Source organism: Haemaphysalis longicornis, unplaced genomic scaffold (assembly GCF_048455015.1).
Source record: "Haemaphysalis longicornis isolate Haplotype H1 unplaced genomic scaffold, Haemaphysalis longicornis Haplotype H1 scaffold_6, whole genome shotgun sequence".
Lineage (NCBI taxonomy): Eukaryota > Metazoa > Arthropoda > Arachnida > Ixodida > Ixodidae > Haemaphysalis > Haemaphysalis longicornis.
Window position 1 is genome coordinate 58,345,650 of NW_027526407.1, and position 23,135 is coordinate 58,368,784.

Here is a 23,135-nt window from a genome sequence, read left to right on the forward strand (position 1 = left end):
GCCATTTATTGCTTCCACAATTAAAAGTGCCACTCGGGCGCACAATTACCGGCACACCTTCCAGGACTAAGTCGTATCAACAACAAAGTGATTGATCAAAGTGATTAATCCGACGAAATGTTCCCGTTTACTTGTTTCGAGAGGGGGGAACGTGTTTCGAGCCGAAAACCCACAGTAAGACTTTACGGTACGTCATTACGATATGTGCCTGAGATGAAGCTCCTTGGGGCTGTTTTCGACAATCATTTAACCTTTGTCGCTCACGTCAATCACCTCCGAACCATCGTCGAAAACCTTGCGGTGTCCATCATACGCTTATCATACGCTTAGTCGTATATCCATCATACGCTTAGTCGTATGCACACCATCGTAAATAGACAGCATCTTCGTTTATTACATCATTTGGTTGTGACGCCGGCCGTTTCGTACGCCGCTCCTGCGTGGTGGTATGACTGAGGAGTCACTGACAGCCACGATGGATGCCTGGATGATTAAACATCCAGTTGACGCAATGGCTAAGACCTTCTGCTGCTATACCCAAAGCCGCCTGTTCGGTTCCGAGCAGAACTGGCAGTGTTTTTTGCGAAAGAGACAAAGCGCAAAAAAAGCCCGTGCATACGCGTTTTTTGCGCACACTGAACAACCCCCAGATGGTACGATATACGACACGCACACAGCCCACCTCAACCTCCGGCGCACAGAAACACAATTCAACACGACGCCTTCAAAACTCCAAACGAAGCACAAACGTCGACCTTCATGTTCACCTAGGTGTCACCGCACAGTGCCGACCGTGCAGCTTATACACGGGCATACGCGGTATCCCACTCTCCTCAATGCGGGCGCACCCGTCGATCGCGAATTAACGCCAGCGGCTCGGTGCGGGAGCAAACACAACAGGTGGCTGCTGGCTCCACGGGGTCCGCTCAGGTCACGGCCCGACCCTCCTTGCGGCACCCACAACAGCGCCGGTCACCCTCCCCAAAACACCCCCCTCCCCCTTTAGGCCTAGCCCTCTCCCGATTCACCACCCCACACTGGCGGCAGGGCTCGACTGCGGGCCCGTAGAAGCTCCAAACTGACAATAGAAAGGAAAAGACCCGCAGTGAAGGGTGCGTCCCTTTAATCTAGGTCGTTGTTCAAAAAAAAGGGGGCATCGGAAACCTTTTTGTAAGGGTAGGTGGGGAGATCGGGAGAGGCCAGCCAGCTGAGGGGAAACCTAAAGTACACAGCCCAAAATGCGACTCAGAAAGAAAAAAAATTTGGAAAAGAAGCACTACTATGAGCGAAAGGGACTGGTTAATAGATTGACGAAAGTGGCCGTGCAACCGCACCCTACTCTATTCAGTTTCCGGCTCCACGGCGCGATCGCCATTCGTCTGTCCCGATCGCCGATGTACGTGTCCTTGCAAGGACACGCACCAGCATCGCGCACTTGGAACAGTAAGGAAGGTATACAGGTGCCCCCAAAATTAAATGGAGCACCGGTTGGAGATTTTGAGGGGATTTCTCCGCCGTGTGCCAAGCCAGCAGCCTCTAACTGACGTTTCGAGAAAGTCATTCTAAAGTAAAATCTGGCCGCACGTATTCTATTTATGCTGGTAGCCGCATAAAATAGAAATGACTGTAAATTCACAAAGCCGCGCTCCATTTACTTTTTGGTGCACCTGTACACATCTTTGTTTCTTCCTTCGTGTTCCGGTGGATTAACGTGTAGCTTTGGCGATTATGCACGGGTTGTTTAAGTGCAGCCGACCTTGAGGTAGAAATTCGGTGAAGGTTGTATACCAGAGCGATAGCTGGCTTTCTAGAGTTGAGTGTGGCATCCGAATTTTGGAACCTGGCGTTCGTTCCCTTGTGTTCATCACCTTGGTTCTGTATTGCCCAATGATTTAGTTTTCTGCTCGGCACTAGATCGAACACTGTCAGACTACAGTTCGAGGGGTTATGATATGATATTGAATTTAGTTAGCCTGTGTCTTAAATTATGCATCTCTGGTGGCAGTTTTTTTTACTCTCTTTTTTAGGGGAGTTCTCCCTCTTTTCTTTCCATCTTTTTTTTATCGAAAAGGTTTCTTTCTTGGTTCTTTTTTTTCTCGCCAGGGCTTCAGCCAAGGCCTAAGGGAACCTAGACTGAGGCGAACCCACCCTACCGAGTGACGGCTCAAACACCACCGTTTGTTCTATTAAATGTTTCCTCTCTCTCTCTCTCTCTCTCTCTCTCTCTCTCTCTCTCTCTCTCTCTCTCTCTCTCTCTCTCTCTCTCTCTCTCTCTCTCTCTCTCTCTCTCTCACACACACACACACACTTTATCCTGCTGCTGCCTCTGTTTATGAATTTTAGGACTTGTCAAGCTGCTTAGAGCAGCTTTTTAACACGAAAGTGTTTTGTTGCCGGATACACGAAGATTTCGCTGACGTCACATCCAACACATAAATGACGTCAGTACAACGGACCAAGCGGCCGGTAATGGGTCCACCCCCTACATACAGGGTCTTCGTGCGGGGAAGCAACCTTTAGTACTAAAGAGTACGTTATACTTAGGGCTGTTCGTTTTCGGGTTTTATATTTTAACACGAAAGTGTTTTATGTTTATATATATCAAGACTTCGCTGACGTCATATCCGTCACAGAAATGACGCCAGTACACCTTTGCCGAAGCGACCCGCCAGCAGGACGTCGCTCGCCAAGCACACCCACAAGACAGCCGCCGACCGGCAAATCATGCTCAGCTGCAGATTTCACTGCACAATTCACTTTCGTGTTTTACCGATTCGTATGACAAAGAAATCAACCAGTGTTTTTTTTTTTCCTATAAATCCGCCATAAAATCATTAGTGTGTTTTTAATAAAAGTAGAGCAATTTCAACTTCAATTTCAAGCCCTTGAACTCCTCCAAGTTGGCACCTTGGCGTCGATGACGCTTTACGGCGTTCGCTCATTCTCGATGTGCCTCGTCGGTTCGCGCTCGTCGCTTACGTGTCTTCTCGCGGACACGCTCGTCCGACGCCACATTAGTACCGGCACGCCGACGTTTTCTAACCGCGCTCGCATCAAATTTTCCTCACAAGTAGGCTTCACTGCGCAACGAATAATGTGGGAAAGCCAGGTTACAAAGACCAAGCTTACACCGATTCCTTTAGATCGGCTGCACTTCTAATCACAAATGTACTGGTGGTAAGACATCTTTTCTGGAGAAAAAAGCCATTTTATACCACAATATCAAGGCCATAGGACATTGTAGATGCAGCCAGAACCGAATCAAATCAGTATTTAACAGCAAATAGCTGAACATCAAGACTTTCAAGACTGCGATAGCGAAAAATCGCATAGGAGGCCATTGTGACTTCCCTGCGATAGTTCCCTAAATGGCCGTTTTCTCTTCTCCTGAGCCTACACGTGTTTCAGGCTTTCACTGAGTGGTAAATTAAGAATCGCATGGGCCGAACTACACAGTGCAGCTACACGAAGAAGAGCTCGACATATTCACTTCACTGCCCAAGTAAAAAAATAAAGCCGTTCCACTCAACGTGAAATCTGTCGGAAGGGCAGAGCAGTGATTCGCTCCAATGGGCTATAGCGCCGTTATCCGCTCACTGCTACCACCCAATGCAATTCAAATTTCCCGCCTTCGCAGTGCTCGCGCGCCCCCTGTCTGAAACTGCGCCAGCGGGAGTTCCGTTCTTTTTGTGATCGCTTCGCCTCCCGCACGTGCCGACATTGCACTGCCACTTTCTTTCACTTACTATCATAAAAACCAACCCACCTAGCATTCCTAACAAAATCAACGCGGGTGCTTCCGGTTAGTTTACGTATATTTCGCACCAAATGTACCTGCAGTTTTCTTTGCGCCAAACAACGGGGTGATGTATGACAAACGCCAGCGGTTCACGAGTTTCGAACGCTTGTGACTATATAAACCGCTTGTCTTGCAAAACCTCTGGGTTACGCCGCGACGACAGCCGCTACGACGGAACGCCGTGTGGCTCTAATTGGGTCCAGCGAGAGAGCTACGACGACAAGGCAAGCCCCTAAAGTGATCTGCACCTAAAATATTTTGCGCGCTCAGAGAGAGAAAGTAATGTGCTGTAGTGACATTCCAGGCAGTTCGATACTCTTCTCGAAGTTGAATTTCGTCCACACATTCACTCCCCCTGAGATCCGAAACCTTTGTCTCTCCCAGTTGGCGCACGAGAGAGAGAGGGAAGGCTATTTAATGTGAACTGGTGGGGTCAGCCTTGCTAGGGACAAGGCTTGCTACACAAGATGGGCGGGGTGGGGCGGTGACTAGTTGATGAGTGGTGAATATTAGACATTAGGATTACAGCAGGAAGAAGACAAACAAGAAACGTTGAAAAAAAAAAAGCAGAAACAAGAGAATGCTGCCAGCAGAGTCCGGACAGAAAAATACAATTGAAGAGAGAATCGTTAATGTAAACACTGAAACTAGGTCATTTATGAACCCAAAGCCTGAGCACCCGGTTAAACAAAAGACACTGGCAAAATTGAAACAAACCTAAAATTATGGGGCAGGTTAGTTCCAGATGTGCTGAGGACGAGGTCGCGGGTTCAATTCCCAGCCGCGGCGGCCGCTTTTTCGATGGAGTCGAAAAGCAAAAACGCCCGTGTGTACGAGATTTCGGCGCCCGTTAAGATCCTCAGGAGGTCTAAATTAATCCGGAGCCCTCCACTACGGCGCGCCTCATCGCCTGCGTTGCGTCGGCGCGTTAAATCGTACGATCAATCAATTAGTTCCACATGAATAAGAAAGCGTAAGCTCTGCAAAATTTGGTGTTGGGCTAGTTGGTATGAGTCTTGTTTAAACGGAGAGCTCTGAAATTTACAAGCGATGAACACACAATAAAGGAATACCATGACCGCGCACCGCACGTTATCTCCGTTTCCTTTATTGTATTTTCGTTTCTTGTAAAATCCAGCGCTCTCCGTTTAAACTGAACTCTGCGCCACTTGAATGTTGTGCCCTGTCAAATCAACCCCCCTCCCCCCACCTTCTCCAGATTGGATAAGGTTGATCTGAACGTCGTCTTTAAAAGCTGAAAGCGAACACACGAATATAGAATAACAAATAAAAAAAAACAAGGCAGGTACACAATACCAAAGACGGTGCCACCCCGCCTTCGCATGCCTATACCATGACCATGACCTGACCTATAACATGTGTCGCGCCTGCGGCCTAGACGCTGTTTTGCGAAATCAGGAAACAGGTGGTTGGCGGGCGAAATAGGAAGCGCCGTTTCCGTACACTTTGCCGAACTTCCTGCACGAGCCCCGCAGGTCATAGAGTTTAATACTAATAGTATACACTAGAGGGAAATCTGGCGCTGCGATCGCGGGCAGCCGTGGGCGGCGCCATTGCAGCCAGCGACGTCCCTCGCCGACTTGGCTTGGCTAGCCATATGGCTTCTTTTTTGTCTCGAAGCCAAAATCAACCAAAAGGAGGTAACATCTTTTTCTTGTTCATGTTGCGTGAAGCTTCTAAATAATCCCTGACGAATAATCTTTTTGGAGCTTCAATTTTATAGTTACAAAACAAATTTGAATAATCTTTTACAGTAATATTGTTGTTCTTTTTTGCAGCCAGAGCCAACTTTTCAGCCTGTTCGTGAGCCATGCCAAGGACAAGTGGAACGTGCCAGCCCGGTGCATGACGGAACGATCGCTGAAGCGCGGCTCCCGTAGACGGCAGAGCCAGATTTCCCTTTAGTGTGTATTAATATGAAACTGTATGCCGCAGGTTCGTGTGGGCGCCTCTTATAGTAGTCCCGTATGGAAGAGGTGCTATACGTATACGCTATCTGGGGAACAAGCAGGGCACGATCGTGGCGAAAGGAGAGCACGTCAAACGCAAAAAGGAACAGAGGAGGGAATTACCGGCGTGTTGGCAATAAAAGAAGGCCTAGGGGTGACCCCTTGTTGACGGAGCGTCTTCCTGGTGAGTTCGCGACGTCATTACCGTAAGGGGTTAGGCGCTTTCGTGTTCCATGCTACTTCGTTTTCTCTGCATTTACCTCCATAATATGGTGCTGAATATTTTCGGTTGTATTGCGTTAACGTTTGTAATTGGGTTGTGTTATCGTAACGATTAAGCTCGCCTTCAAAAGCCGCTGTTCCGTTTCACGGACAAGCCATGAGTGAGTGAGTGAGTGAGTGAGTGAGGGACTGAGCGAGTGAGGGACTGAGTGAGTGAGTGACTGAGTGAGTGTGTCAGTGACTGAGGGGCTGAGCAAGTGAGGGACTGAGCGAGTGAGTGAGTGAGCGAGCGAGCGAGTGAGTGAGTGAGTGAGTGAGTGAGTGAGTGAGTGAGTGAGGGACTGAGCAAGTGAGGGACTGAGCGAGTGAGTGAGTGAGTGAGTGAGTGAGTGAGTGAGTGAGCGAGTGAGTGAGTGAGTGAGTGAGTGAGGGACTGAGCGAGTGAGGGACTGAGTGAGTGAGTGACTGAGTGAGTGTGTCAGTGACTGAGGGACTGAGCAAGTGAGGGACTGAGCGAGTGAGTGAGTGAGCGAGCGAGTGAGTGAGTGAGTGAGTGAGTGAGTGAGTGAGGGACTGAGCAAGTGAGGGACTGAGCGAGTGAGTGAGTGAGTGAGTGAGTGAGTGAGTGAGTGAACGAGTGAGCGAGCGAGTGAACGAGTGAGTGAGTGAGTGAGTGAGTGAGTGAGTGAGTGAGTGAACGAGTGAGCGAGCGAGTGAACGAGTGAGTGAGTGAGTGAACGAGTGAGCGAGCGAGTGAACGAGTGAGTGAGTGAGTGAGTGAGTGAGTGAGTGAGTGAACGAGTGAGCGAGCGAGTGAACGAGTGAGTGAGTGAGTGAGTGAGTGAGTGAGTGAGTGAGTGAGTGAGCGAGCGAGTGAACGAGTGAGTGAGTGAGTGAGTGAGTGAGTGAGTGAGTGAACGAGTGAGCGAGCGAGTGAACGAGTGAGTGAGTGAGTGAGTGAGTGAGTGAGTGAGTGAGTGAACGAGTGAGCGAGCGAGTGAACGAGTGAGTGAGTGAGTGAGTGAGTGAGTGAGTGAGTGAGTGAGTGAGTGAGTGAGGAAACAGCGCTGCAGCAGCCCTCACAGTGACTGACCTACACTTACCTAACCTCTCTGCAGTCCTCCCTGCTTTCGCAACGCTTTTTTTCTTTCATTTTGCTTCATTACTTCCCGCTCCCGGCGCCCTGATGGTCAGACGGCTCTAACAGTTTAAAGCTCCCGCTTCGGGGCACGGCTCTTTCGACACGCGGCGACAGACGGTGCGGTTTTGCCGGGGTCGGCAGCTCTGCGTGGTGTTCAAAAGAGAGAAGGGAGGGGGGCCAGTGCTTGACGAAGAGAGCGAAATGGAGAGGAGGAGGGAGACAGCACACCGTGACCCTCCGGGAGAGCCCGCGGCGCGGCCGCGGAGAACCGTGAGCGGCGAAGCATCGAAATCGAACATCTGGACAGCGCTCGGAGAGGGAGCGGCAACTTGAAGACTTCGTCTCGGAGCGACGCAGCTGATCCGACAGCGCGTCCCTCTTCGAAGACAGCTGTACCGGAGGTTGATTTTATCCTCTATCGACACTCGGGAACCACTAGACGCCGAAATTTTCGTCGGATGGTGGCTAAATCTGTGCGGAAATAACGGCAGAACGTGAATGACGTTGCCGAGCCTTGGTTCACAAAGCAAGGGTGTTTCAGCTATAAACATACGAAGTATTACTCCGGGTCACACCCAGCAGTAGTTATGTTTCCGGGAGGTGACACCAGGAGCCGCCTTCTACAAATTAACACCGCTATAGTTAACAACTTAATTAATAAAGCGAGGTGGCATGTACTCCGTTCGAAACATGCTTTTGATCACTGCAAGAGAAGTTCGGTTGGCGCCTGTGATGTCTCTATTCTTGAAGGGCCAAGAAGAGATAATACAACTTTGTTTTGTTCGGTCTGAAAGAACTCTTCTTAGGTACACATTAAGCTTTTCCACACCCTTTTTGGTCAAAAAGGGTGCAAAAATCTTGTCCCATGGCACACACCTTTGAAATGTGTTGTGACTAAAAAACGGGGTAAGGACGAAAAAGAGGTCTGCTTGTGAATACCCTAAAATAGGGGGTAAGGTTGCGTAACACCCCAAAATAAGAGTGTGGGCAGCGCATCTACGCGTGACAAGGTGGATCGGCTGAGTGCGGGGCAAAGCAGTCTCCTTAATAAACAAAACTTGTACTTTATGTGAACTCGTAGTATAGGTATAAGGGAGAACGTTGAGCTAGCTTACCTCGTCTCGTTCAACGAGCGTTGCCACCCGGCCAATCTGAAATTTAGGGAGAATAAAATATCAGCATTCGAATTTCAATGCTTTCAAGTAGAATGCACAAACAAAGAATTTAACGTTGCCTTTCTAAAGCAGGCCATGCTATCAGGGGTGCGGGATGTGGGGGTGGAAGAGACGTATGCATACAACACCATTTGTTTCTGCTTCCTTAATATCTACTTATGAATGTCAAATTAACTCCCGAAGAGGTCTCCCGCGCTCTACTAATGGATTTACTCGTCAAGGCATCACTGACCTTCGGAAAAGGCCGCTACAACGTCCGGAAGGCGGAATAGCCCGCAAGGACGTTCCCCCCTCCGGAAGGGGTCAGTCAACCTGTCGTAACGTCAAACGTCAGCGAACAATGCTCACAATAACCGCAGACGCAACAACCACAAATGCAGAGTACAGAATGATATTCACACGCATACTACACACACGAAGACGGAACACCGACTATCCCGCGTGAATCTTTCCACGATGATAAAAGAAAAAAAAAAACTATACGAGATTGCAGTGAGGAGGAGAGTGTCCATTTTCTTTGTGCACAGGAACAGCCGATGTAAACGCCATGCGAACAAGATAAGCGATGGGGAAGGAGCCGCGATTCGTGATGGCGAAATGGTCGTAAACAAGGATTCCTACCGATTCGGTGGCGTGCCCTCCCGACACCGCAGTGATTAGGTCAAAGAGCACGCATCGTCGTCGACATCATCATCATCGTCGTTGTCCATTTGTCTTGCGGGAGGGAACGGGGCAATCTGCTGGAAGGCGTGCGCTACGCGAATCTATAGTTGGACGCGGACGGGGAACGAGGCTATTGTGTTTCCGCGAATGAGAAGCGCCGAGAGAATGCGAGAAAGAACAGCGCAGCCGGAGACAGAACGGCATGTCACGGGGAAGGGGGGGACGGCATACCACCTCGCTCGGCACTGGCTAGCGAAGACGTTCCCGCGGCCGAGCCTCTTGGAAGCTAGGACTACCGGTACAGGAGTTCATGTTCGTGAACGACCAACGAGTTACCTTTTTAGAGAGAGGAGGTAATGGAGTCCAGCGTGCATTGTTTTTTGGTGGAGGACCATATATGCGCTTACTCGTGCAGTCGTGCACTGACAAGTGAACTGAGACGGGCTAGTTGGTGCGTGATGCTACTGAGAAAAATAGCCTAAAAACGCCGCCTTTCCATAATCAACTTCCTTTTTTCCTGTTTTTGTTCCTTTCCTCTGTTTTTGTTCTGGTTTTCCTTTTCTCTTTGTTTTTTTTTTTTCATTCTAGTATATATTCGCTGTTCACCTAAATGAAACTTAGTTGGCCGTTCAGAGCAGTTTTTGTCTTTTCTTCCTTTGTTTTTCATTTTTGGCGCTATTTTTCGAAGTAGCGTCATGCACTAATGCATTCCGCAGGCTGTGCCCATCCAGCGTCCATAGGTGTGGTCAATCTCTCACCTGCTCACAACCATTGTAACCGTCATTTGTACATGATCATCATCATCATAAGTGGCTTGATTATTGAGTCACGATCGGCGGAGCAAAGCAGGCGACCGTTGGAGCTGCTCCCTATCTCAGAGAAGCGTCCTGTCTTCTTACAGTACACACCCACACACACAACCTTCGTTGTAAGCGGGCGGTGACTATGACAAACTTCGAATACAGCGATAGTTCGAACAAAGTGATTTCGTTGTAACGAGAGTTTAATACTCGCCGTGTAGAGCTAAACATGGATCGCATAAATTTTAATAATCAAGCACCGAACAGAGGCAATGATACGATTTACCGTGTCCATTACTAAGAAGACCGTCTCCTACGATACCCATCCACCACATCTCGATCACATCGAACACATGTCCATAGCAGACGGCACTCTGCTATGAGGTACGAGAAATCGGCCACTTTCGCGTATACGCCGAACGAACGACGTCATGTAGCATGCACTGGTGAGCCTATCACGGCAACCGGAAGGCGTATTTCCAAACGCTTCGCTGCACAGACCATCCACGTGACATGTATATGGTCGCGCGATGGAGAACGGTAATTAAACGTGGTCATTGGCTGCGCCCCAAACCTAAAGCGACCTAAAACATACCAAATCACCATTAACAAGAAAAGAACGCGTAGATTTGATTTTAGAAAAAAAAAACTTAGATTTAGAAAAAAATTATGCAATTTAAAAAGAAAACTAAGATACAGGCCTGCTGGGTCCCGAACCCAAGCCGTCAGCGCCAGTACTCAGTACTCTACATCTAGGCTTCAGAACCCGTACTGCGGGTTCGTAAAGAATAGCGCGTGCAGTGACATCACACATGTCATGTGGGTGCTCTACGCATCGAAGCATTTGGAAACACGCAACCGGGTGAGTATCTAGCCAGTAGTCCTGTCTTCAAGCCATCCAGAGCCTGCAGTCACCCGAGTGTTTGACCTAGTTCACCACAGATGGCGTGCTCGGGAGTTATCTCTTCATACGGAGACGCGGCGAGAGGACGCTGCGGGAGTCCAGCGAGGAGACGTCATTATCTGGGCGCACCTCACTTTGCGGCCCATTGTTCACGTAACCAAACTGACCTTGTCGTGGAAACAGGGACACGTACTGCCGCCACGCTCGTCGTCAACCCGCGATGAAAGATTAAAAAGGGGAACACAAAAAAGTCAGGCGAATAAAAGTAAAATTGGCCTCGATTCTCGTTGAATAGCTTCGCAATTAGCGTCCGACGACGACGTCGGCTCGACAGCACTGGAGGATCGTAGAGCCGCGAAAGTTCCGGCAAAATTGCGTATTTCCGCGTTCTAAGATCTTCACTGATCGGGATTGTCCGTGCACTAAGAGAAAATTGTAGGACGGAGATTGTATTCGGGCGGTGATTGATAGAAACGGCTGGGGAGTTGGAATGGAGGCAGCATGAGAGAGTCTCTTCGTTGGTCGTTCCGTATACGTGTCAGGCTCGTCTGGATGAAATAAAATTGAAAAAAAAATGGCTCCAATTAAATTCAATTTAACAAACCTTCATTGGATTTATCATGGCAAGAGAGAGAGGGAGAGGGGAGAGGGTTTTAATTGGCAAGGTGACCGAAGACTTCCCATGACGTTTGCAGCGAAGGGGGCACATACGCAGCCACTCTTTTTTTTTCTTTTTTTTTTCTTCTGTGAACAGCGTCATAAGGTTAGAAGGGGCAGGGAAGTCATAAGCGAGAGACCCTGCATCGTCTGAGTGCGAACTGCGACAGGGTCCTGAGGTGCAGCACTGGAGGCACACTGGTGCGTCCACCCGATGTACGGTAATAGTGCACGAAAGTAGTCAGCCTACTTCGTTTTTGTTGTTTTTGTTGTTCTTATTGTCGTTCTTGTTCTTGTTGTTCTTGTTGCTGTTCTTTCTTTTGTTGTTCTTGTTGTCGTTCTTGTTGTCGCTCTTGTTCTTGTTCTCTTTTTGTTGTTCTTGTAGTTTTGTCGTTATTGTTTTTGTTGTTCTTTTTGTCGTTCTTGTTTTTCTCGTTGTCGTTCTTGTTCTTGTTATTCTTGCTGTCGTTATTGTTTTTGTTGTTCTTTTTGTCGTTCTTGTTCTTGTTCTCGTTGTTGTTGCCGTCGTCGTTCTTGTTCTTTTTTTCTTTTTCTTCTTTTCGTCACCACCGTCGTCGCCGTCGTTGTTGCTGCTGTTGTCGCTGTTGTTGCTTCTCCGCGGCAGCCGCTAAAATCCGCCACGAAAGATCTGCAGCTTGACTCGAAGACGAACGAGCACATCTCCAGGCCCTTCCTTATCAGCGGAATGCGATTCATGGGCTGGCCGTAAGGCGTCGACGCTCACGTCAGGAGCCCGCAACGCCGCCATCAATTAGCGGCTGAGCTGCGGCGCTTACACAACGAATTACAGAGTTGAAACGGATCACCTGGGGAAAGCAGCTCACCGCACGCGGAGCTGAAAACGAAAGAAAAAAGGCGGAAAGAGATCGAGAGATTGAATGAAGGAGATTGTTTCGAACCAGAAGATCCAATTAGACAGGTAGCCCCTCCCTGTCGGACAGGCGAGAGTCGATCAAGTTGCCTGCAGTACTGCTGGAAGCATACAGTCGCGGTGAGTACGACGTGAAACGATTATTAAAGCGAAAGCGTTTAACGCGAAAGCTTTATTATGGGGACCACTGGCGTCCTGTCAAAAAACTAATTCATTTCCCCATAGACCAGTTGGTCGACCGAAAAGCTCTGATAACATCTCTGGACACGCGGCGCGTGCGTGACACCGGGATTAATTTTTCAGTGCACCAAAACGGTTACTTGAAAATCGCGAAAAAGGAACGGTTCTGGATAACACAATACACGCATCGATCATGAAGGAGGAGTACAATAGTATGCCTTCATCTCACAAACCACGTATCGCTATACATTTAGATCGTTCGTAGATGCGTTTACTTAGTGGGCGAAAAATCGCCGCATGGGTTCGTTCTTCCCTCGCGATTCGGGTCCTTGAAGGTTTTGATTTTAGCTTTCGTGCTTCTCTAAACTTTCTTTAGGAAGGGATCGTATTTTGTAGCGTAAGGCACTGGCCGAGGTTGAGCAGTTTCGCGTGTGCCGTGAAGGGCCGTTCTGCGCAAGCGCGAGGGACCTTGGCTTGGCTTGGCTTAGCTTGGCCTGGATTGGATTTGGATTGGATTGGATTTAAGTGGATTGTGTTGGATTGTGTTGCGTCATAGCCGCGACAGACGCACTGGTAGAGTGAACTAGAATACCCAAGCACTGGCGCCGGCGCGTGCCCAGGAGTGCGCCTCAACTGCGCAGTAGCCAAGTCTGACGCTGCACCGGAGCCGCTTGATAGCCGTTTTTTTGTTTAGTATTCAGGCGATAATATCGTCAGAACAGTGACTCTTCCCGTAAAAGTTGGTGTGATGATTGATTCATTGTGACGTTACTGTTTGCTTGATTTTAAGAAGACCCTGGTTACGGGTTAAGGTTGCGTAAAGGTATGAATACTTATCGATGTTCTACATCGTACTGAGCGCGACTGAACGAGAAAACATGTTCATGATTCGGGCGGCCCAGAGAAGGCGGTGGGTGTTGCTTATTCAAAGGGCACAACAGGAGTCGTCATCGCAATCTCTGAGAGAGGAAAAAGCCGTCAAGCGTAATCACATTTAAAAATACGCCCCTCTGCATGCGATAAGAAGACACCACCTACGCGTATGAGAAGTGCACAATCCATCAAAAATGCCGGCGAATACAAGACCTCATCAAGCGTAAAAAAAAAACTATTCGCGCTTTCCGAAGCGGAGGACAAGGATGATGATGATCCTGCGAAGAACTGAACTTGTATACGCCGCATTTCTGAGCCCGCCAACACTCGGTATTTCCCGAACCGTTTTCGTGGAAGCTAAGAAACGCGTCCACGGACGTACACCGAGAAAACGTTTTCCAATCATAACCCACGTAAAGCTACCGCTGTAAAAAGCGATGAGGGGGCATTAACGTAATGTGACGCAAGTTTATATCTCTCAAAATTACGGAGGCCCCGTCACCCATTTGGCTTGCATACCGCTTACCACGGTGGTATGTGGAATGCAAGCCAAATTGGCGACGGGGGGGGGGGGGGGGAAGCGAGGGGGATATGTGTGCGTGTGTGTTGAGGATGCTGATTATATTTATGTGGTGCAAAGCCGACTGCGTGGGAAGAGCACCAAAAAAAAGTTATTGCATTAAAGTGGCGTGAAAGAAAAAAACAAACCTTCCGTAAAAACGAACATTAAATGCTTAAAAGTCACTGAAGGTGGCTGGTGTATACAGCCACGTTGTTATTATGTGGGATATGAAATGAGGCGTAAAAATTTCATTACTGTTAGGTACTTTAAAACGCGTTTAATAGAAAAAATGGGATTGTCGGCTATGAAGTAAGGTGGGTGCAGTGGAATGTGTTGTTTGTAAAGTTCCGGAATGTGTGTCCATAAGCGCGCACGTACACACACACACACACGCAAGCACGCACACAGACAGACAGACAGACAGACAGACAGACAGACAGACAGACAGACAGACAGACAGACAGACAGACAGACAGACAGACAGACAGACAGACAGACAGACAGACAGACAGACAGACAGACAGACAGACAGACAGACAGACAGACAGACATGGGCAAATAAAACTCGAACACGAAAATATGAACCACAAGGCACAAATAACGCGATTTCTTTCCACCCAGTCAAAGTGACGCGTGGCTCAGTCACACAAAGTTGGGAAAAGTGACTGTCCAAATATATCAATAGCACGCCATCATTGGACCTCAACCAACAGTATTTTTCAATTTTGCGTGTTCTCGCTCCTATTTTCGTGTTCGCATTTATTAAATTTTCCATGACTGTAAGTTACTTTTTACATTTCCGATGAGAGTGACATACGACGAACAAGCTGCAGTACCGCAGGGTGCATACCGCGCATACCAGTACGGTGCCACCGTGCTCCACGTGTTGCGCTGCACAGAAATTACGCCTATGCCCATTGCCCACCAAGTCCCGCTCCATCACCACCTGCCCACCACGGCATGCGCTCGCTGAAGCGCTCCGCGGGTGATTCCCACCGGCCACCGAACGGCAGAGCTACCGGCTCCGTGGTAATGAGGCCGACAGAAGCGTGCGGCCCGCGTTTGTTAATTAACATTCCTGGCGGCCGATCGGCCGCAGACGACACGGGCGCTCCGCAGTGCCATCTCCTTTGCCCCACCATGTTCAGAGCACATTAGATCGCGAATATAGGGGCGCTTGGGTGACGGAAGCGGTCGGAAATATACTCGAGCGGGCTGTTATAACGAACGTGCGGTCATTCGGAAGCGTTGCGTATAAACCGGAGTACGCAATAAGTCCCCGTTCGTTGCTCTTATTCGTACTTCGCCATCCCCTTTTCGTCCGTAATAAGCTGGTTGATTGCAGGGTTTAACGCGCTGACGCAAGGCAGGCGATGAGGCGTGCCGTAGTGGAGGGCTCTGGATTAATTTTGACCACCTGGGGATCTTTAACGTGTGCCGAAATCTCGTACACACGGGTGTTTTTGCTTTTCGCCTCCACCAGAAAAGCGGCCGCCGCGGCCAGGAAGCTCAGCTGCGCACATTCGTAATAAGCAATAGTTTTTTTTTATAACGGGTAGTCGTTACAGGCTGGTTACCGGAGTACGTGATAAATCCCGTTCGTTGCTCTTGTTAATACTTCACCGTCAAAATTTCGTTGGTAATAATCAATAGTTCGTTATAACGGGTAGTCGCTGTAATACGGTTACCGGAGTTTAGTATAAATCCCCGTTCATTGCTCTTATTCACATTTCGCCATCCCATTTTCGTTCGTAATAAGCAATAGTTCGTCATAACGGGCAGTCGTTACAAGCAGGTCACCGGAGTTCCGTGATGAATTCCCGTTCATTGCTCTTATTCGTACTTCGCCATCCTCCTTTCGTTCGTAATAAGCAATAGTTCGTTATAATAAACAGTCATTACAAGCGGGCTACCGGAGTTTGTGATAAACACCCGTTTATAGCTTTTATTCACACTTCGCCGTACCCCTTTGTAATAATTAATAATTCGTTATAATGGATAGGCGTTGTAAGCCAGCTACCGGAGTTGGAGATAAATTTCCGTGCATTGCTCTTATCTATAACAGGTAGTCGTTACAAGCGGGCTGTCGGAGTAAGTAATAATCCGCATCCATGTTCTTATTCGTACTTCGCCACCCCCTTTCCGTTCGTAAAAAAAAGCAATAATTCTTTCGTTGTAAGTCGGTTACCCGAGTACAAACCCCGTTCATTGCTCTTGTGCGTATCCTGCCGTTCCATTTCGTCCGCAATAAGCAATTGTTCGTTATAACGCGTAGCCGCTATAAGCGGATTCGGCCGGCGCTGACAGCGAGATCGATCGCATACCAACCAGGGTAAGTGGGATGCAAGCCCAATGGGTGACGGGGGCTTTTTAATTGCAGGCACTAGGAGTCGCTGACTTTGCGGAACGAGGGTTGGCGAACGTCCCGCCCCCTTTTAGTCTGTGGGGGTCGAAACTGCGAGGCGCGGCCGAATTAGGCAGACGAAAAAAAGAAATGTGCTACGTGCAGACGATCCTCCCGGTTCGTCTGCTCGGCGCATACGTGCGGTCGAGAAGTATGGACGAGAATGTCAGGAGAGCAACAAACTCGGTTTACGCATGCCTTTCGCTTTCTCGATAGGCCGCCGAAAAGGGCATGAATACATAATGCATCCTCGCTTCCCGATGTGCATGCTGTCTGTTTTAATTCTCCAGGCAGTAGCGACGACAGATGTTAAGTCTAATTACTGCCAGCTTTACACTTCAGCTTTTAAGGTCCCTTGTAGTTCACGAACTGTAAATAGGGCTGCCTGTTCAGGGACCACTCGTAAACTCGTTTTCTTTTTTTGTGTGTGCTTTAGGGACGTATATCAATTTTTCAATTCAAACAAAACGTTAAAGAAAAGCAGCTCACACTTTCGCGCATAGATAGGGTTGGTGTCAGAATACCCCCCAAATTTTATAAGTGGCGCATCTCCGCCCTTCTTTCCGCCTTATTTCCGCCCATGCTTTTTACATGCTTCATCTATAACTTTAAACCTAAAATAAGATAAGAAAACTAAAATAAAATATTGTTTACGCGAAGACTATGTTTTATAAATTTTTTTAGCGGCGAGGTACAACATCCCCCAAAAATATTTCTGGCTACGCCAATGCCTTCGCGGGCACCGCCATTGCAGCTAACAGCGTTCCTCGCCAGCTTGGATTGGCTAGCCACGTGGCTTCTTGTCGCTTTTGGAACCAAAATCAACAAAAAACGGTAATTTTTTGTTGTTGTGTTGTTCTTCCTTCGTGAAGCTTCGAAATGATTCCTGACAAATAAATCTCTTCAAGCTGCATTTTAGGGGCGAAGCTCCTAAAGCCATGGGTCTGTCCATCCCTTGTGTATCGTGGTACGTGACCGCCGCATGCTTTCGGAGATGTCGCAAAGTGGGCCGCGTTGCACGCGCAAGAACCGGCTGCAACCGGCAGCGCAAACTCGGCACCGGGAGCGCGAGCTTGTCTGTGTTCGCCAACGGAGGCGCGAGCGCACGTGCACTGCGAGGGGGAGATCACGCAAGAGATCACGCCACGAACGCAGGCAGTCGTTCTCGGAGATCGAACGAGACGCAAGGACCTTTGCTCGTTTCCTCTCGTCTTGTTCGGGCACAAGTTCGCCCTAAATAAAAGTTCTTTCTTTACCGTTGTGTCCCATCCTACGTGACAAATTGTGGTAGAGGTGCGGGGTAGTCCTCGATGGCGCGGGGTCTTTCACCAGGTGTGGGCCTGGGAGCATTGACTCCGAAAATAAAAGTTGATTTGTACAATGTACGCACACAGTCTTACGTCTTTTTTAATGATGTAATGGGCTAACTTTCACGGGAGAGTTACGGTTACCGATGATCTCCCCCTCTCGAGCTTCGCCCCACTTATCATCATTCATTCCGTGGATATGGCGTGATTTTTTTTTTTTGAAAAGTAATTAAACAACTTTAAATAACGTTTTAACAATAATGTTGTTTTTGCAGCCGCAGACAACTTCTGAGGCTGTTCATGAGCCAAGCCAAGGACAAGTGGAACGTTCCCATCCGGCACATGGCGGCACGCTCGCCGAAGCGCGCCTCGCCCGGATAGTGGCGCCACATTTACCTCTAGTATATATCAGTATGAAAACTCTATGCTCTGCACACGCGAAGCGTACTCTAGTAGCGACCGACCCACCCGGTCGTGCGCCTACCCCGAGGTGGTTCCCACCGCCCGGTTTACGCGGCCTTTTAAGTGCATCGTCGCACGCAACGCGATGCGAGCACGGGCACGTTCCGACTGCGGCGGTTTCATGCGCGCTCCCAGAAAGCGCGGGCTATTTAGAAGGCCCCCCGTGTAAGCAACAATTGCCCGGAGCCCGACGCCAACCACGAGCACTGCGGGGGGCCTGTTCCGCTAAAACGTGCAACCACGCGGAGTTAGATATCCTTCCCACAGATGCGACGTTACGCGCGTATGCAACTGGGTCACGGGTGAAGCTTCTGAAAGGCACGGAGTGTTCGGCGTTAATTAAGCAGATACGAGCACGCTTATAGTCGGCCTGTATATCGTCGATCGATTATTTCGACGCGTGTTCAATTAAGAGTCGAAAACAGCTACCAAGGGATAAGTAACAAATGAGAAAACAAATCTTTAACAAACAAGTAACAAAACAAATCTTCGCCTGGTGGGTATTGAAATTCTGCTGCAGTAAATCTCCTCGTGCGTCGCTGATAAACGTAATTAAGACCGCTGTTTGAAATGCGTGCCAAAGGTACGAAGTGGCGCGGACGTGGAGGGAATCCGCAGTCTTCTTCATCTCCGTCTTCACCAACTTCACCTTCATCTTCATTATCTTCATCTTCATCATCTTCGTATTCATCATCTTCATCTTCATTATCATCATCTTCATTATCTTCATCTTCATCATCTTCATATTCATCATCATCTTATTCATCATCTTCATCTTCATTATCTTCATTATCTTCTTCCTCTTCCTCTTCTTATTCTTCTTCTACAGGTGTGGCACAAGTGACATGAGATCGGCCAAGGCTTGAAAAAGCGGCTAATTAGTAGCCCCAGTGTTCACTTAATCATCGTCGTCATCATCATCATCGTCATCATCATCACCGTTGTCCTTACCTTAGATAGGGCCGAAAGGTAGGGGGCTGGGGTGCGCAATAGCTTGAATGAATTGTCATTGCTACTTTCAATGACGAGGTCATTGTTATCATCATCATAATCTTGTCATTAGGGGTTGCAGCAGTAGTCAATCCAAGCCGTTGCGCTAACCCCCCCCCCTCCCCCTTTCCTACTTCTTTTTAAGGTAAGGGCAATGTGAGAGAGGAATTGGTTACAGCAAAATTATTCACTGCGAGAGGACGAAAGCGGCGATTAACTAGATGACTGCTTCGGCCCCGTCTATTTCACTCTCGTCTGAGCAGATACCGCTATTAACCGAACCCGCCACCTTGGACACTTTCGCGCCGAAAGAGAACGCGCGACATGTATTTGGCTATTGATTTGTCCTGTACATAGCTATGGATTTGGCTATTGGTTTGGCTAGGAATGAGGAGAAAATAATGCGGAGCCAAGGCCTGTTTTGGCTTTCTTTAAAAGCAAAAAACAAATCACACATTCAAACAACGAATTCAGAGGAGAGCCCGGCGTGCTCTTAAAGCTCGCGAAGTTGGCGAGACGAGGGGCCTCGCGGGCCTGGGAAAAACGAAACAAAACGCCTGAGCGTACTAATTGATCTCCGATCGACCCGGTCTGCACGCCTATCCACCATCGACGCACGCAGTCTCTCGAAGCGAACGGGTTCTGCTCACACCTTCTATATAAAAGAAGGCCCTAAAATACCAGCCTCACAACAGACGTTTCGTGGTCTTCTAATCAGGCGGTTAGCAAACCTCCTTAGGTTGCACCTCTCGATCCGGTTTCATCAGGTACTACTGGAAGTACTGTCGCACTAAGTCAACTCCGACAGCAGGCATTACGTTCTAAGAGGCGTTGCCTGTGCGTGTTGCACGGTGTAGTTGTAGCGTGAGCTGCCTGCGTGCATATTCAAGGCCCACATGGTTCCCCCTTTAGACACGCTATAGGAGTAATATGCACCGATGATTCTGCATACTTCGGTATTTCAACAGTAAGTTCTCAAGGCTCCTTTTTCTGACAAACCGGAAATACTTTTACGTCACCGGCGGAAGCCGGAAACAGTGTTTTCGAGCGAGAAGGAGCCTAAAAGAAGGCAGGCGGGCCTTTTCGGCCATAGGGGGTGTTTGCTAAACGCCACGTTCACTGAACGCGTCATTTAGCGGGAACACAGGGAATCAGTTTTTTCTTCTTGTTTTTGTTTTTTTTTTTTCTCCGCGTCGATGACTCCGCCCCCCTCAGGAATATTGGTCATTTATAAGTTAGCTCCCATTGTCCCACATGCTGGAGCGGGTCACCTTGCCCTGGCGAACTTGACTTGATTCCCGTTCGCGGCCTCCGTCGCATTAACTTTTTCCCGTTTTGGTTTTCCTTTCACGTCAAGGCGAAACCAGCCGAGTTGTTCGCGTTTTGCATTTTGGGTTCTTTCTGAACACTATAATTAGTGCGGACCGACTTTTTTCTTTTCTTTTGAAGGGTACAGAGAAGCAAGAAGTGTTTTCGGGGAAAGGCGGCGTCAACGTGTCTTTGTAAAGTGCCACTAATTTGCGGTCGCCATGATTAAAAATTTGATAGTGCACTCTTAATAAAAAAGGTCGTAAAAAGGTAGTAAAGGCCGTATTTACTAACTCCTTACGGACCTTACTACCCCGCGGTTTGGTACGCAGGCTCTGCCACTAACTGCATGGCTAGTAAATTAACTGAGTGTAGGAAGTGGTATGCACTAGATTAAGGTTGTGCTTATGACTAGGTTGTGCATGGCCAGTTAGTAAACGCATGTAGCTCAGTAGAGTGCTATCGCTGGGACTTTACTAGTGGAGGTAGTGGTGCTTACTGCCTGCTTCGGTTAGTAATTCTGACAAGTGCTACATTTACTACCTCCAGTTACTAAGTACCTAGTGTATACTGTGACAAGTAACTTGTTAGTATTCCATTAGTGAATGCCCCGACCTTTTTTTTTTTTTTAAGAGTGTGTCACCATTCCCACAGGAGTAAAAATGTTGAAGGACTTTGGTATGAGACTTCTATTAGAAAGTGGACTGTGCGACCGCAGATAAACTGCACATGCTTCCTGGTCGACGTATCGATTGAAGGGGCACGGTTCGAGAGCAGCCTGCGAACCTGAAGTTCCGCTATATCTGCGTGTAGTTAGTAGGTTACTGGGCGAAATGACAAAACCCTTCCCCTTGGTATTAACACGAGCAGACAGGTGACGTAAGGTCTGACTTATAACGTCAGTGTTAAAACTGATTTAAAAAAAAAACAGTAAACCCTTATTGTATTGAAATTGCTTTATTCGAACTCTCGGTTCACTAGAAGTTTTTTTCGTGTCCCCCAAATCCGGTGTACGGAAAGTAGATCACTGTCCATTTTTATCGAAATCCCGCTTATAACGAGTCAATTTGTTGCCTCGGGGACTTGTAACGAAGGTTTAGTGTAAATGCTTTAGTGCGAAAACACTACTATCCTGCTTAGGCCGATTCGCGTGAACCTAAAGCCTCATTTGTGAAGCCTCCCGCATTTTCCAGTTTATAACACGCTTTCCCAACCCGCTGCAAAGGGAGGAGGCGAAGCGGGTATGCACGCGCCCGGCTTCGGGGCTTTCCGGGATCACCCCGTTACGAGGACAGTCCGCGGAACTCTGACTCACACGACCCGAAGGGACCGGCAACAGCGCTGAAAGAATACCACGGACATTTCACATTTCCTCCACTAGTATTTCCCTAACAAGAGAAGTGGCGACGTGCTCTGTCTCTCTCTTCTGCAATGACCACTCCGCTGAAAATCGAGTGCGACAAACGCACAATATCCGAACGACATGTATGATATTGTGAAGCCATATGTCGTTGAATCTTTATGACATGTCGTATACAGGCCGTTGTACGACATATCGTAGAGGCTGCTTTATAGGCTTTGAGGTTTGTCATGCAGTTTGTACGATCCGTCGCGGAGTTTGTAGGACATGTCGTAGAAGTTGGATTGCAAGTATACTAGAAACTGCACCACAAGTTCAATGGCATGTCATACAAATTGCACGACCCTCCGTCGAACAAGTTTCAGGCAAAGTCGTAAAGCCATACTGAAGTATATATATATACACAGCTTGTCTCATACGTATCGACATTGAATGACACTTTAGGAAACACAATATAGCCCACTTATAGCGAACCTGGTTTTAACGAAATCCATTCCTCTCCCGTCACCCTTCGTGTGCATGCATTTTATGTCCAGATATAACGAAAAACGGATATAACGAAGTGCTTTACATTTCCCGATGTGTTCGTTATGAGCGGGCTGGACTGTACTAAAAACAGTAGTTAGGCAATGCGCTTCGCCATTTCGGTCATCGTCTCTTTTTTCTTTTTTTTTTTCGCGGGACGTTTTTGGGATACCCAGTGCCCTTCTGCGTTAAAAAATTCCCAACTGCCCGTCCCGTCGTATTTTGTACACTTTCACTCGACCTTACCCTATCACCCCTCCCCCCTCCCGCGTCCCCGTCCACAAACAACCCTTCCAACCTAGCAGGCTCACGTGTAGAATGAAACTAGATTAAAACAAATCTTGTAGCGTAAGCTACACTGGCCGAGGTTGAGCAGTTTCGCGTGGACCCTGAAGGGCCGTGCTGCGCAAGCGCGAGGAGCAGTGGATTGGATTGGTTTGGATTAAATTGTATTGTATTGGACTGGATTGAATTGGACTGGATTGAATTGGATTGGATTGCTGAACCTTAGCTCACGCTACGTATATCCTGGCATAGCCGAGCTAAGCCACTGCTCATTTTTGACGAAATCTCGCCTGGTCGGGTAAAAGGTTCATCGGCTCTTGTTCTGCGCTCCTACGATATGCACGTCCCTCACGTGCCTGCGTGCAAGCTGAGGAACGAGCTGGTGGCGTCAAAGACAGGATCAACCGATTCCCCGGGGTGTCATACAAAATTCCCTGCGCAGACTGCGATTGTTGCTACACTGGTGAGAGCAGCAACTTTGAAAGACGATTGCGCGAGCACAAGAACGACGTCAAAAACAAGAAGATAGCTTCGAACGCGCTAGCGGAACACGCGCAGGCCCCGACTCGCAAAATATATCCGCATCAGTTATCGCCAGAGAGAAGAAATTGCTGTCACGCCGATATTTCGAGTCCCTGATTATGCAAACGACCGAA

General features: G+C 48.4%; 2 protein-coding genes across 4 annotated transcripts in view; both read right to left on the reverse strand.

Annotated features, from left to right (window-relative positions):
• The window catches only part of LOC144141578 (uncharacterized), a 229,365-nt gene that overhangs the window by 64,962 nt on the left and 141,268 nt on the right, over positions 1-23,135 (reverse strand). The gene's annotated exons all lie outside the window — the stretch shown is intronic.
• The window catches only part of LOC144142756 (glutathione-specific gamma-glutamylcyclotransferase 1), a 35,190-nt gene that overhangs the window by 8,814 nt on the left and 3,241 nt on the right, over positions 1-23,135 (reverse strand). Inside the window, exon 2 of one of the 2 annotated variants that reach the window (XM_077674453.1) lies at positions 8,248-8,283. The exons of the other annotated variant lie outside the window; for it this stretch is intronic. Within the exon in view, the coding sequence (XP_077530579.1) occupies positions 8,248-8,283 (36 nt within the window). The remainder of the gene's footprint in view (positions 1-8,247; positions 8,284-23,135) is intronic. 2 annotated transcript variants of the gene reach the window in all.